This window comes from Canis lupus, chromosome 1 (genome assembly GCF_011100685.1).
Source record: "Canis lupus familiaris isolate Mischka breed German Shepherd chromosome 1, alternate assembly UU_Cfam_GSD_1.0, whole genome shotgun sequence".
In the NCBI taxonomy this organism is placed as follows: Eukaryota; Metazoa; Chordata; class Mammalia; order Carnivora; family Canidae; genus Canis; species Canis lupus.
Window position 1 is genome coordinate 89,648,144 of NC_049222.1, and position 13,636 is coordinate 89,661,779.

The window sequence follows — 13,636 nt, forward strand, 5'->3', positions numbered from 1 at the left end:
TGAAAGGTGGATGACTACCTCAGGCTTTAGTAGTCTCCATATACTTATCTCATACTTTCCCCAAAATATAATAGAGAACAAGAATTATTGTTGAACTACCTACCTACCTAGCTCCTTAATGCAGTTTTAACAAAACCAACTATAAATAAAGATTTATTGCATGAGTATTTTTTAAAAGAAATAACCTTTTAATAACATAATGCACTCTGGAACTAAGAAACATAAAGGCTGTTTAATTGCAGTACAGGAGAGCCAGTAAAAAGAAGAGCAGATGCGGAGCCAATTAGGGTTCAAATGCTGCATACATGTCAGCCAGCCCCATGAATTCTCTGGCTTCCAATGCTTGGCTTATGATATGGTAAAGGGGTTAGAAGGCAGGAAACATTCCTACTTACCCCATCAGCATCAAATGCAGCTCCAAATCCATATTCTCCTCCTTTCATTGCTTCCAGAAGGGTTGTTGCATATGTCAGGTTTGGGTCAGGATGCTGCCCTCCAAAATCTTCCAGGGGGACACAGTTTATTGCAGAATTGGCTGGAGCTCCCAGCTCATCACACAAGACTTTTCTCACGTAGGGTCCCATAACTGAAAAGAAATATGCAGCAATATGAAATCTTTGCAGAAACCCACAAGTGTGTTCTGTTCTGGTTAGAACAAGAGAGGCCATTTAATAGCAGAGAGAAAAAAAATTCTACAAGCCCTTTCAAGACACAACACAGAGTAACACTTACTTCAACTACTATCCATTGAGTATCTAGCATCCCTGACAGGCAAAATCAAAAGATGTTCACTGTTTGAGGGTTGTGTTGTATCAGTGAAAATTAAATGGAAAGCAATGCTTTACATATATTTCAGCCAACAGGATTACATAGTGGTCCCTAAATGTGCTGTAAGTTCTACCTCAGGCTCCATTCCCTTGTCTATAATGTCCTTTCCATTTGGGTGGCATCTCTACTCCCCATCTCTATCTAATTTATATTCTTTCTAAGAAATGCAGATCCTCCAGAAATGCTACCTCCTTCTTGAAACTTTACCTGTGGTAGTTTCTTCTTGTAAGCCATTGGACCTAATTATTTCATAAATATACATTACATAGCACCAGTCTTACCATCACTCACTCACTCACTCACCTATAGATTTGACTCATGCTGCTATTGTATTAAGAGCCCAATAATGCAGAAACTATGTGCTTTGCATCCCTTGATTATGATGTTTTTGTTCCTAACATATGATGATTCTGTTCCTAACACAGGAATTTATTTAGGCGCTCCATAAATGTGTGTTGAACCGGAAAATACCACTCCTTAGCACTTATTTTGTAAAACATGCTTAGTTTTATATACTTCAGTGGTTTACAGCATCTAATTATATAGTTGGTAGAGTTAAAATGATTGCAGACACAAAGAACATTGCTGTCCGGCACTTATTTCCCCTTCCTCTAGTAGCAATACTTTGGGTTTCCTCTGGAGAATAAATTCCTTCCCCATCTTAGTTATTATCAGGTGGATATGGCTAAATCCCACTTGCCCCAAGGCTGAGAAGGTGACCTAAGTCTGCCCAATCAACATCTTCCATCCCTCAGACAGAGTGATTGATTGGAGGATGGATATACAGTACAAACAAGGCAGTGAGGCTCAAAACCAGATATACTGCTCAAACTGTTAAAAAAGAGAAGTTGTCTTCCCTCTAGGCCAGATAATGCTAGGGCAAGAACCTGAAAGATCCCTTTCTGGGGAATATGATTGGGGCAATAAGAAAGAACAAAACAGCCCAACCAGATGACCTTAGAGTAAAGCCATGGAGGATGAGTGCTACACATGGGCTCAGACCTCCTAACAAAATTTTCAGTGCCCCATTCTCAAACATGCCAGACAGCCAAGGATTGCCAAACTTTTGAAAAATGCAGTCAATGTGAGACCAAAACAAAAAGAATAAAAAGCAACCTGGAAGAAACAGAAACTATACAGGGAGGGGACACCTGGGTGGCTCAGCGGTTGAACATCTGCCTTTGGCTCAGGGCATGATCCCGGGATCTGGGATTGAGTCCCGCATCAGGGTCCCCATACAGAGCCCGCTTTTCCCTCTGCCTGTGTCTCTGCCTCTCTCTGTGTGTCTCTTATGAATACATAAATCTTTAAAAAAAAGAAACCATATAGGGTGAAGAAAACTTTTAAAATATACAGTAATAGGGGCACCTCGGTGGCTCAGTCAGTTAAGCATCTCCTTCAGCTCAGGTCAGGATCCCAGGGTCCCCGGATCGAGTCCCTCATTGAGCTCCCTGCTCAGTGGAGAGCCTGCTTCTCCCTCTCTCTCTGCTCCTTCCCCAACTTGTGCATGCTCTCTCTCTCAAATAAATAAAATCTTTAAAAAAATAAAATATATATCGGTAATATTTTAATAGAAATCAACAAGATATGGTAGAATGGCTAAAATTAAAAAGACTGACAATGCCAAGTGTTGGTGAGGACATGGAAAAACTGAAGCCCTCATACACTATTAGCAGTGCAAATGGTACAGCCAATTTGGACAAGAGCTTGGCAGTTTCTTTTAAAGTGAAATGTGGACTTGACCTATGGTTCAGCAATCCCAGTCCTAGGTATTTATCTAAGACAAACAAAATCATGTAACCTATAAAGACTTATTTACAAATGTTTATGACAACTTTGTTTGTAGTAGTCAAACCCTAGAAATAACCATAATTATTTCAACTGATGAATAGATAAACAAACTGTAGTACATCCATTCCATGAAATACTCAGTGGTAACAAGAAATCACTATTGATATGGTCAACACCATGAACCCATCTCTAAAACTTTATGTGAGTGAAAGTAGCCTGAAGAAGAGGGCTACATATTTATGCTTTGATTTAGGTAGTTTTACAGAAAATGGCAAAATTATGCAGGCAAAAGCAGAAGAGTGATTGCCAGGAGCTAGGGGTTAAGATGTGGGGTATGATTACAAAGGGCCACAAGGAACTTGAAAGAGAGCAATATTCTATATCTACATTGTCAATAGTCATTACATGTATATATATGCTTATCAAGCCTCATCAAACTGCATGCCTAAAAGATGTCAGTTTTACTGCATATAAATTATATCTCAGTAAACCTGACTTATTTTTTAAAATATGGCATTCATGAAACATGAATATTTTAAAAAGTGATTATTTGGGGGTGCCTAGGTAGTTCAATCAGTTAAACGTCCAACTTTTTATTTCAGCTCAGGTTATGATCTCAGGATCCTGTGATTGATTTCCATGTCAGGCTCCAGCTGGCCATGGAGCCTGCTTAAGATTCTCTCTCTCCCTCTCCCACCACCCCTCTCCCCAACTCCCATGCATGCTTGTATAACCTCTAAAAAAGAGAGAGAGAGATTATTTGGAAAAGAAAAAAGTTTTAGGAAATTAGAAATATGATATGGAACTGAAAAACATAATGGAAGGACCTGGAGATAAAGTTGAGGAAATCTCAGAACACAGCACAAAACAAAGAAAAGGAAAATGGGTGGTGAGGGCAGAGGAGAGAATAGGGATAACTAAGGAATTAATCCAGTACGTTCAATACTTAAGCAATAACCATTCTGGAAAGAAAAAGAGACAATAAAAAAAAAAAAAAGAAAAAGAGACAATAATAGAGGAAATAACTCAAGAAGTAATACAAGAAAATTTCCCAGGATTTAAGGATGCAAGTTTCCAGATTAAGAGGATCCCCCAAGTTCCCAGCATAATAGAGGAAAATAGCCCCACAGTAAGACTCATCTTTCCAAAAGGAAGAAACACTGATAATAAACCAAAGGCCCTAAAGTCTCCAGAGAAGAAAAAAGAAAGATTTCATACCATGGACTAAAATCAGAATAGCATCAGACTTCTCAAGTTCAATATGATGGCTATAAGGCAATGTGGCAATGCCCTCAAACTTCTAAAGAAAAATAATATTCATCTTAGATTTCTGTATCCAGATAAATATCAGTTAAGAGCAAGGAGAAAAAAAAAAGGCATTTTCAGATATGCAATAACTAAACACATTTACTTCCCATCAATTTTCTCTCAGAGCTCCTGGAGAATGGGTTCCTCCAAAACACAGGAGTAAATCACAAAAATGGAAGACAAAGGATCCAGAAATAAGGATAGCCAACACCAGAAATTGTACAGAGAATATCTAGAATGATGATAAGAGCAACTCAGAGAACAACCAGTGCAGAGCAGAACAGAGCAGATCAGAGATTTCCAGGAACACAAGGCAGGAGGACTTAGACCCCTAGAGAGTATGGGGGCTAATACTGGTAAATCCATCTAATGAAAACTAAGCAATGAGAAAACAAGATGAAGAAAATTAAAATTTTCTGTGAGAAAATATAACTATAGTATGTTGCACGGCTTAGCAGGGATCTGATAATATAGACACTGCATACTGATCTCACCAAAATCAGAATATAATTAGTTGAGAGAAGTGTGCTTGGATTTAGTGAATGGAGAGGGTGAAAAAAAGCTATGACCTCATCTTCCATCGTCAAGTCAGTAAGACCCAAACTGAAACTCAGTACATTCATAGTATTTAATAATAGGGAGATATATACTTCCCCCAAAAAAAGTTAAAACTGTTATTTAAAAAAAAGTTCCCTTTGTAGAAAATTGGGGGGAACAGAGGGGTAGACTTTTTTATAATGAACTTTTAACTACTTGACTGTTTAAATTATATGCATGTACACTGATCAAAATATATTTTATCAAAATAGATTTTTTTAGTTTTTTTATTTTAATTTTTTTTTTAACTTACTTATGATAGTCACAGAGAGAGAGAGAGAGAGGCAGAGACATAGGCAGAGGGAGAAGCAGGCTCCATGTACCGGGAGCCTGACGTGGTATTCAATCCCGGGTCTCCAGGATCGCGCCCTGGGCCAAAGGCAGGCGCCAAACTGCTGCGCCACCCAGGGATCCCAAAATAGATTTTTTTAAATGATTACAGTTAACTATCCTTCCCAAATAGGCTCCAACTCATTTGTTCACCACTATTTTCATTTGCATCAAGAGAGAAAGTGCCAGAGGGAGAGGGATCAAGGAGATGGGCAAAATGGAGGAAGGAGAGTGGGAGATCCAGGATTCCAGTTACAGAATGAACAAGTAATGGGGACGAAAGATACAGGATAGGAAATAGAGTCAATAGTATTATAATAGCATTGTATGGTGACAGATGGTAGCTACTAGACTCATGGTGCGCAGAGCATAACATGTAGAGCTGTCAAATAACTATGTTGCACACCTTAAATTATTATAACATTGCATGTCAACTACACTTCAATTAAAAAATGATATACATTTTTTTAAAAAACTAAGTAAGAAAAAAAGAGAGAAGAACTCTGAAATTTTCCAGAACATTCCAAATATCTGAACATCCACACATTGTGTGAATATCTATGAATCCAATCTTCCTCATAATCCAGAAACCCACCATGGGTAGAGCTCTCCTTAATATTTCTTTTTTTTTTAAGATTTTATTTATTTATTCATGAAAGACCAGAGAAAGAGAGAGGCAGAAACACAGGCAAAGGGAGAAGCAGGCTCTATGCAGAGAGTCTGACATGGGACTTGATCCCAGATCTCCAGGATCATGCCCTGGGCTGAAGGCAGTGCTAACTCGCTGAGCCACCCAGGCTGCCCTCCTTAACATTTCCTGTCCACCAACTGGGAGAAGACCACAAACTTACCTCCGTGCATCGCGTCAACCCGGATCTTCAGTTGGCCAGGCCCTGTCAGCAAACTCTTGATGGCATTAAAGTCAAAGATGGTCCGAAGAAGGTTGAGATAGATGTCTACTGGGTCCACTATCTCCACTAAGGATATGAAAGCAAAAGGAAACATCATTGACCATATCCATGAAGTCTACCTGGAAGTATAAAATGAATCACCACCCTCATAGGGTGACGTTCTGTTCACAATCCCATCATAACCCTACACATCATGCAGGAAGCCAAGTATCCATTTGTAGGCTAAGTCACAAATTAAGGCACAATCAAGATCCCACAGACTTTTCCAGTCATCTGTAGGTGTACTTAATACAAGTTATACACTCCTCTTAGCAAATGAAGAATCAACCACAGAATAAAGGTGTTAAAACTGTACCCTTTTATCCCACCTTTCTTCCACCACCTCTCTCCCAAAAAATGCACACACCTCAATGTCAAGAGGCATCTTGACACACTCATTCACTGTGGGGGTTAGACAAAGAACCACTCAGTGAGCTTGAAACAAATCAAGGAGTGACCTCAGTAGTGACCCTTATTTTCTAAACACCATTGGGGTCCACCAAATCTAGGGTTAGAATTGGTGATGAAGAATATAATCCTGAGTTTGTATGACGTCTCTGGTGTGCCCAATCCAGTACAGATTTCAGGGTGAATGCCAGATATTTACAAATCTTCATTAAACACAAATGTTCTTCAGTGTCTGGCACCACCCAGTGACCAGGAATCCAAAACTAGTCTTTTCCAGTTATCTGACATACACAAAACCCAAAAGACATTACATTTTTTAAACTTCACCATCAGCATATAATACTAAGAAAGTATTTTCCTAGAATAGTAAATATTTGACTCTTTAGACACTAAAATTTGTTCATAAGCCCTGCTTTTAAATTCATAGTTAAGTTTCGAAGCATATGTATGTTGTTTTTCAAATTTTTCAAATACCTACTACTTGGGAATTCTGAAATACTTAAACCTGCACTAAAGATATTACCAATCCACCTTTAATAATTTTCAGTAAATCCAGGTATAATAGTTAACAGATGGAATTTTAATATGTTATATGAAACTATCCCTTTGGTCAAATACACATCTAAAAATATTCTTCTTTACACCTAAATCAGTGTAGTATGTGTACTCATTCAAATATAATGCAACTATTTTTTGATGAACACAAATCATTTTTAATCCTTTGGCTTAAAAAAAAAATCCTTTGGCCTGAGGGAGATATTGATTTATACAATAAATTAGGAATTAATCTACATGAAATGTATACCTAAAAATGGTTAAAATGTTCAATTTTATGTTATATACATTATACCACAGTAAAAAATAACCTATAAAATAAAAGATTATATCCTGAATATGTTAGAAGACTTACTCACTCTACAATATAGGATAATTTTGGCAATTTCATTCTGGTTCTTTAGCCCTTGAACCATTTGCCTAAATGTACTTAGTATTCATAGAAGATAATACATAGTAAACAGAAATGTAAAAAACAAGGAAGTAGAATTCAGTGAAAATTGAAAGTTCACATCAAATAGTTCATGGTCTTGACCCTGTAAAGTGAAATGCCAAGGAATGATGTGTGTCCAGTTAACTCAAACCTTGCTCAACATTTAAAACAGCAAGAACATAGAATATAAACTATCCCCAGCGATTATTTCCAAATTCTTCTTAGGAACCAGGGAATTCTTCTAGCCGCTTCCTGGTATCCATAGCATTTTAGAAAACTCATCAAACTAGCAATGTGCCTGCAGAAAGAGCCTTAATCTGAACTCACCAAAGATGTGGGTCTCTTAGACAAGTATAAAAATTGTGAAAATGACCAAAAGTAAATAAGGCACTCATAACTTCTTCCTCATAGTAACGCCTAATTTTTCCCAGTCATCTTATTGTCCAATTTTTCCAAAATATGTAAATAAGCATATTTAAATACATTTGTTTCATATAATATATCCCTTGTTTATAGTTGTCAAACCACTGTGTGTACATGTGTGCGCATGCTTGCAACTAGATTAATAAAAGGAGGCACCATCGTTTCCAGTATCACATGGCTTTCAATTAGTTTCTGCTGATTAAACAAGCAATTGACTCAAAATTCTTCAAGAAAATGGTAGTAGTGTTGGCTTCATAGTGTGACCCCTCAACAATCCATTTCAGGCTCTTCCCTGTCCCTCAAATAGCATGTGGCTGTGAGCCTGGTACTTAATCTTTTTAGCTAAATTCATTGTCAAATAAGGATAACATCTTAACACCAATTGTATTTAAGCTAATAGGGAACTAACAGAGTAAAAAGTTGGTTTATGGCTAATTGTATACATTCTAGGAAAAAGCAATAAGACAAAAGAGAGGGGGAAATAACATGCATGATATTAATGATGTTATATGGTTCAATATTAATCTGTAAAGTTAAAGGTTATAATCTGAGTACTTTAAAGTTTCAGTCACTCTATAGTAAAGGCTAGTTGGGGGCAATTTCATTCTGTTCTTTGCCTAAATCCATTTGGTATGTACTGGAATCCTAGGAAAATCTCCTAACATAGTGCTTGGTATAGAAGAGGTGATCATTGGCACACTGAATCAAGTTGAACAGCGCTTTAGTGGCTTGGGAAAAAAAATGCCTACATTCCATGGGAAATTTTAATGATTCCATTATCTTGTTGGTTCTCTTCTTAATTGTATAAGATATTCCAGCTTTTTCACCTTAGTTAATTAAAAAAGTGAAGACATATCCTGGCGATTCACAATCTATTCTTGGAATGGAGTCAGCTATGACATTTTTCCTATGTTGAAAATGATCCTGGGCTTGGGAAGTCATTTTTGAAAGTTGCCAGTTCTGAGTATCTTGGCTTCTCTCACCTTCCTTTGCACTACAGTCATACTACATCTGTTTATGAAGTCACTCCCAAAATAGATAATCCAATCACTTTAATGTGCGCTCTCCCCTGCGGAAAGCAGTCACTCCCACCCACGGAGTTATTCCAACTTCTTCAAAATATAATCTATTACCTCTAAATGGTTTGAATTTGTTCTCCAGGTCAAATTCTTGTCTTCCAAGCCGAGATAGGTCAATTCGAAGATCAGGGCATATGGCGTATTCCTCGATTGTTTTGCTGATCTGATAGATTTTGTCTGAGACCACATCTGGTGCAGGACCTGCATTTGGAAGTAGCATACCACCAAAAATAAGTTTTTTAAAAAGTGCCTGCAACTTCAATCAAGGGAATGTTACCTCCTTCACCACCAAGCAAAAGAATGATTCAATCGTCTTCCAAACAATGGACAACAGTTGACAGTTCAATTAGCTTCCATTTTCCTTGTGCTGTATTCATCCAGTATGGAAGAAATTTGGTCAGCCTCACCTGTTTTATGTAGGCTAATAACCCACATGTTTGTTTGTCTGAATCCACTTCTGAGCAATGATACATCTTCCCTAAAAATAGTTTCACACCTGCTGGGGAGACCCGATTATGTAATCAGCTTTATTCAGGATATGAGACACCAACAGGATATGCACTTGACAGAAGTAAGGGATTCCAGATTTAAACTGCAGCCTCCCAAGTGCACCTAGAGAAAGAAAATACAACTTCTACTCCCTGATCGGCTGCCTTGTGGAGGCAGGAGCTTACCAGGGTAAACTATTTTCCCCAACTCACTCTCTCGAGTGACTTCCAAGGTTTTAAAATGAGGTTTAGCCAAAAATATTTGATGTGTTCCCTCACAAGGTCAAGAGGATAATTGTGCTGAGAGAGACTTTAAATGAACATAAAATCAACAGTTGTCCTCCTTTCACTTTCTTTTTAATTTTTATATCTTACTGCAAATCACTTTTGATTTTTTGCAACAAGTTTGGGAATCAAATGAATACACTGAAAGATCTGAAATATAAATGTTAGCCAATAGGTGGGTTTTGTATGAATTATACTCACCAACTCTATTGTAACTTTCAACTAAAAAGAAATCAAGAAATAATTTCTTTTCTATCCCAATCCTTCAAGTTCCCTATAGCCAGTACAGTAGTCATTGGCTATATGCAGCTATTGAGCACTTGATATTGGCTAGTGAAATTGAGAAGTATTGTAATTGCAAAATATACATCAAATTTTGAACAGTTCCTAGAAAAAAAACATAATAGATTGTACTTAATTTTTACAGTAACATGCTGAAATGATAGTATTTTCAGTATACTAGGTTCAAAATGGCATTGTTCATCTTTTTTTTTTTTTTACTTTTTCATGTAGCTACTAGAAAGTTGAAAATCATCTCCAACTCACAATATATTTCTATTAGACCTGTGCCTTGAAGCACAGCATGGTTTTTGTATCCCAATAAATGCTCATGGAATGTATAAAAAAAGGAACAGCACCCAAACACATTAAACTGTACATATTAAATATGTGCAGATCTTTTGTATATAAATTAAACCTCAAGAAAGCTATTTTAAAAATAAAGGAATAGCAATAGCCCCACTCTAGTGCATAAGAAAGAAGCCTAGTAGATTTTACCCATATTTCCTTGTCCTATAGGAAAACCAAAGACCGAAAAAAAAAATGACCCTCCTCCTCCACTCCTTAACATTTTTTGAACTTTTGCAAAACTTAAAGCAGTAAGTAGTCTTGTTCATGTCCGATTAGAGAATGCATGACTATCTCCCTGCTCCCTTAGGGGCCACCCTACGTTCTTTGGCTGTGTCCCTCACTTTTAAAAAGTCTGATTTCATGACCACATACACTGATTTCTAAATGTTAAACAACTTTAGCATGGTAGTTTTCTAGGATGCCACTCAACCACTCATGTTGTTAACTTCACAGTTCCTCAACAGCCTCTGCATCCATTGACAACTTCCAAGTTCTTTGACATCTTCCACTCCCATGACTTTCCTCTCCATTTTAGTCAGGGGCTGGTAGAGTCATATCTTAAGTATTACTGTCTCTTGCAATCCTTTCAAAAATGTCAAATTTGAGTGCCTTCAACCCACAAATTCCTTACCTGCCAGCTACCCTCTTTCATACCTCTGCTGAACCTGCTCATTCCTAGACTGATGCTCATCATCACTTGATTAATCCCAGGCTATCAGCCCATTCTAGTTTCACTGGTCTCCTATCCCAGGCAGGACGCTATGGGCCACCATTTGAGCCATTCCCTTGTTAGCATCATCACATGAGCCTATAATTATTGAAATTTACATATACCACATTTCACACTTTACTTGGTGTTCAACACTCACAAAAAGCAGATGAAGTAGGAATTAATATTACCCTCATTTTCCAAATGGGGAAACTGAAATTTGAGGAGGTGGAGATCCTTAATCAAAGTCCCCTCACTGGTGACAGACAGAGGCTGGATTCTGAATCCTAACTGTCTGAAGTCAGTCCAGACACCCAAAAAAAGCACAAGCCTCCTTGAGGCTGTGCCATGCCCACCCTGGGACATTGCCATCATCAGCCCCCATTGCTGCCATTTCTAGACTCCATCATATTGCTGGAGATAGTCACAAAATTACACCCCTTGGCTCCCCCTAAGAATGAATCTGCTTATTAGCTTTACAATGTGTTAGGCATGAATCCTCAACACATTTCCCAGTGTACCTCTTACAAAACATGTCCCAAGTCCCTCCTCTATCCTTGTCAAATTATCTCAGCAGACAACCTATCTTTTTACTTTCTTTTTGAACAGACACAGCAACTATTTCCCCAAACTTTCAATCCGCACCCCTTAGAGTTTCTTCTTTCCCCATCTTCACCTTCTTATTCAGAAGTTCTGCCCTCTTGCCAGTGGAATCTGGGCTCTAATTGAGCTTCCACAGCTTACTCATTCTGCAACACTGGTCAAATTTTCTAAACCAAAAAAAAAAAAAAACAAATTTTCTAAACCATTTTATTCCTCAGTGACTTCATCAGATTGGGATAAGGATTAAATGAGATAATACATGTAAAGTTCTGAGTATAGTGCAAGCACACTGTAAGATTCTGGAAAATCCAGTGTTTTTATTATGAATTCCATGTCCCCTCTAGCATCTTCCCCTCTACTTAAAAAAACATGCTCAGAATGGTCCTGTCCTCTAAATCCCTTTTAAAAACAACATAGTTCCAGATATGTTCCATATCCCTGAATGTGCCTACTAATTCTGTAGACACTTAGCCTTTTGCTTTTTTTTTTTTAAAGATTTATTTATTTGAGAGAGAAAGCATGAGTGGGGTGAGGGGCAGAGGAAGAGAGAGAGAGAGAGAAAGAGGTAAAACCATCTGCTGAGTGCAGAGCCTGATGTGGGGTTGACGTGGGGCTCAATCCCATGACCCCAAGATCACAAGCTGAGCTGAAATCAAGAGTTTGATGCCCAAACGACTGAGTCACCCAGGCACCCCAAGATACTTGGCCTTTTAATTCATTACAAAATGTATCTATATGACACACAATAAAAGAGAGGAATACCTCTTCAGGAAAAGAAATTATGATAAAGATTTATTCTACTTTCAGTAGGAAGAAACCAAGTGAATCTTTCTAGGCTATTAAGAATGTTAGCTTCATGAAGAATGCTGAGACATGCAAATATGAAGAATTAAGCACAAGAAAGGGACTTTCAAAACAGTTAAAGGCCAAATGATAAATTCAATGCCCCACTCTATGGCTGAATAGGTCTCATTTCCTCCTTTAATTTGGTCTACAAAATGGGTATTTAAAGAATATCTTCTCTCCTATGCTTCACAGGATATCATAGAGATGACTGAGATGTTCTCATAAGATATGAAATCAAATATAAATTCCAAATGCTTACTTGAAATCCATTGTTTAACTTGGCAACTTTTATATCCCATTTCTCTACAAATTCCCATTTTCTGAGCCCATTCGGTTTCCTGTGTTAACAGCATATAGAATACCTGAATATTGCCAATTTTTTCCTAAAATCCTCAGTAGCAAGACTAGACATGGGTCCTAAGTGTGCTTTTTAATGAAGCAGAACATCTCTAAGTATGGGACACTTCATAAGGTGTTTTTCTTTTTTAAACAGTTGACATGAGTGAAGTTCATTTGTTTGGATAGTGTCCAAAATGACTGCAAGGAGAAGGAAATAATGAATATTCTGGCCCAGGCCAGAAATAATTCATAAAGGTAACTGCTAATGGTTAAAATTTGCTCCTACCCACATATAAATGCAGACTCAGTGTTCTAGATTAAGATTAAGAGAATTAACAACCAAATGTAATGCATAGTTCTGGGATGAATCCTGGTTTAAATAAAACATTTATAAATAACATGTTGGAGGCAACTGGAAAAATCTGAGTATGGATTAGGTTTTAGATGATATTAGAGAATTAGGTGTGATAATGTAGTTATGTTGGAATATGTCTTCCTTTTTAAGAGATGTATTCAGAAAGATTTGTGTAAAATGTCTTCATGCTGTAATTTATCTTAAAATCCTTTAGGAAAATAAAGTGCAAAATGGAAAACCAAGATGATGGACACAGGCTACCCATTTATTTTCCCCCTTAACTTTATGTAGGTTTAAAAATTTGTTCATTTCACCCCTATACACATCTCCCACCCCACAAAGACCTCCAAACTATACATTTCTGTAACTGTAAGGAAAAGTGAAATAATTCTAAGCATGTCAGTGAGAGAAAGTCAACACTATAGGAAAGAGGGATGTCTACAAGTTATGCTAAAAAATCATCTGTCTGGCCTTGGGCAGCCATGTGAACTTGAGCAAATAACAGCCTCTTGGGGATTTGATTTCTTCATCTATACAATGACAGGAAGGGTCTAAATATTTTAGGGGGTATGTTCCAACTTTAAATCCAAAGTCTTTCCAGGTCAGAGAAGCATCAATTATTCAACCATTTCACTGTGCTAAGGAGGGAAGAGGACCAAGAGACCAAATGGTTTCAAGA

General features: G+C 37.5%; 1 protein-coding gene across 1 annotated transcript in view; it reads right to left on the bottom strand.

The window, feature by feature from the left end:
• Window positions 1-13,636, bottom strand: part of PGM5 (phosphoglucomutase 5) — a 190,679-nt gene that overhangs the window by 156,818 nt on the left and 20,225 nt on the right. Inside the window, exons 3-5 of the mRNA XM_038527145.1 lie at window positions 8,757-8,903; window positions 5,706-5,831; window positions 396-586 (exon numbers count right to left, since the gene is read on the bottom strand). Of these exons, the coding sequence (XP_038383073.1) occupies window positions 396-586; window positions 5,706-5,831; window positions 8,757-8,903 (464 nt within the window). The remainder of the gene's footprint in view (window positions 1-395; window positions 587-5,705; window positions 5,832-8,756; window positions 8,904-13,636) is intronic.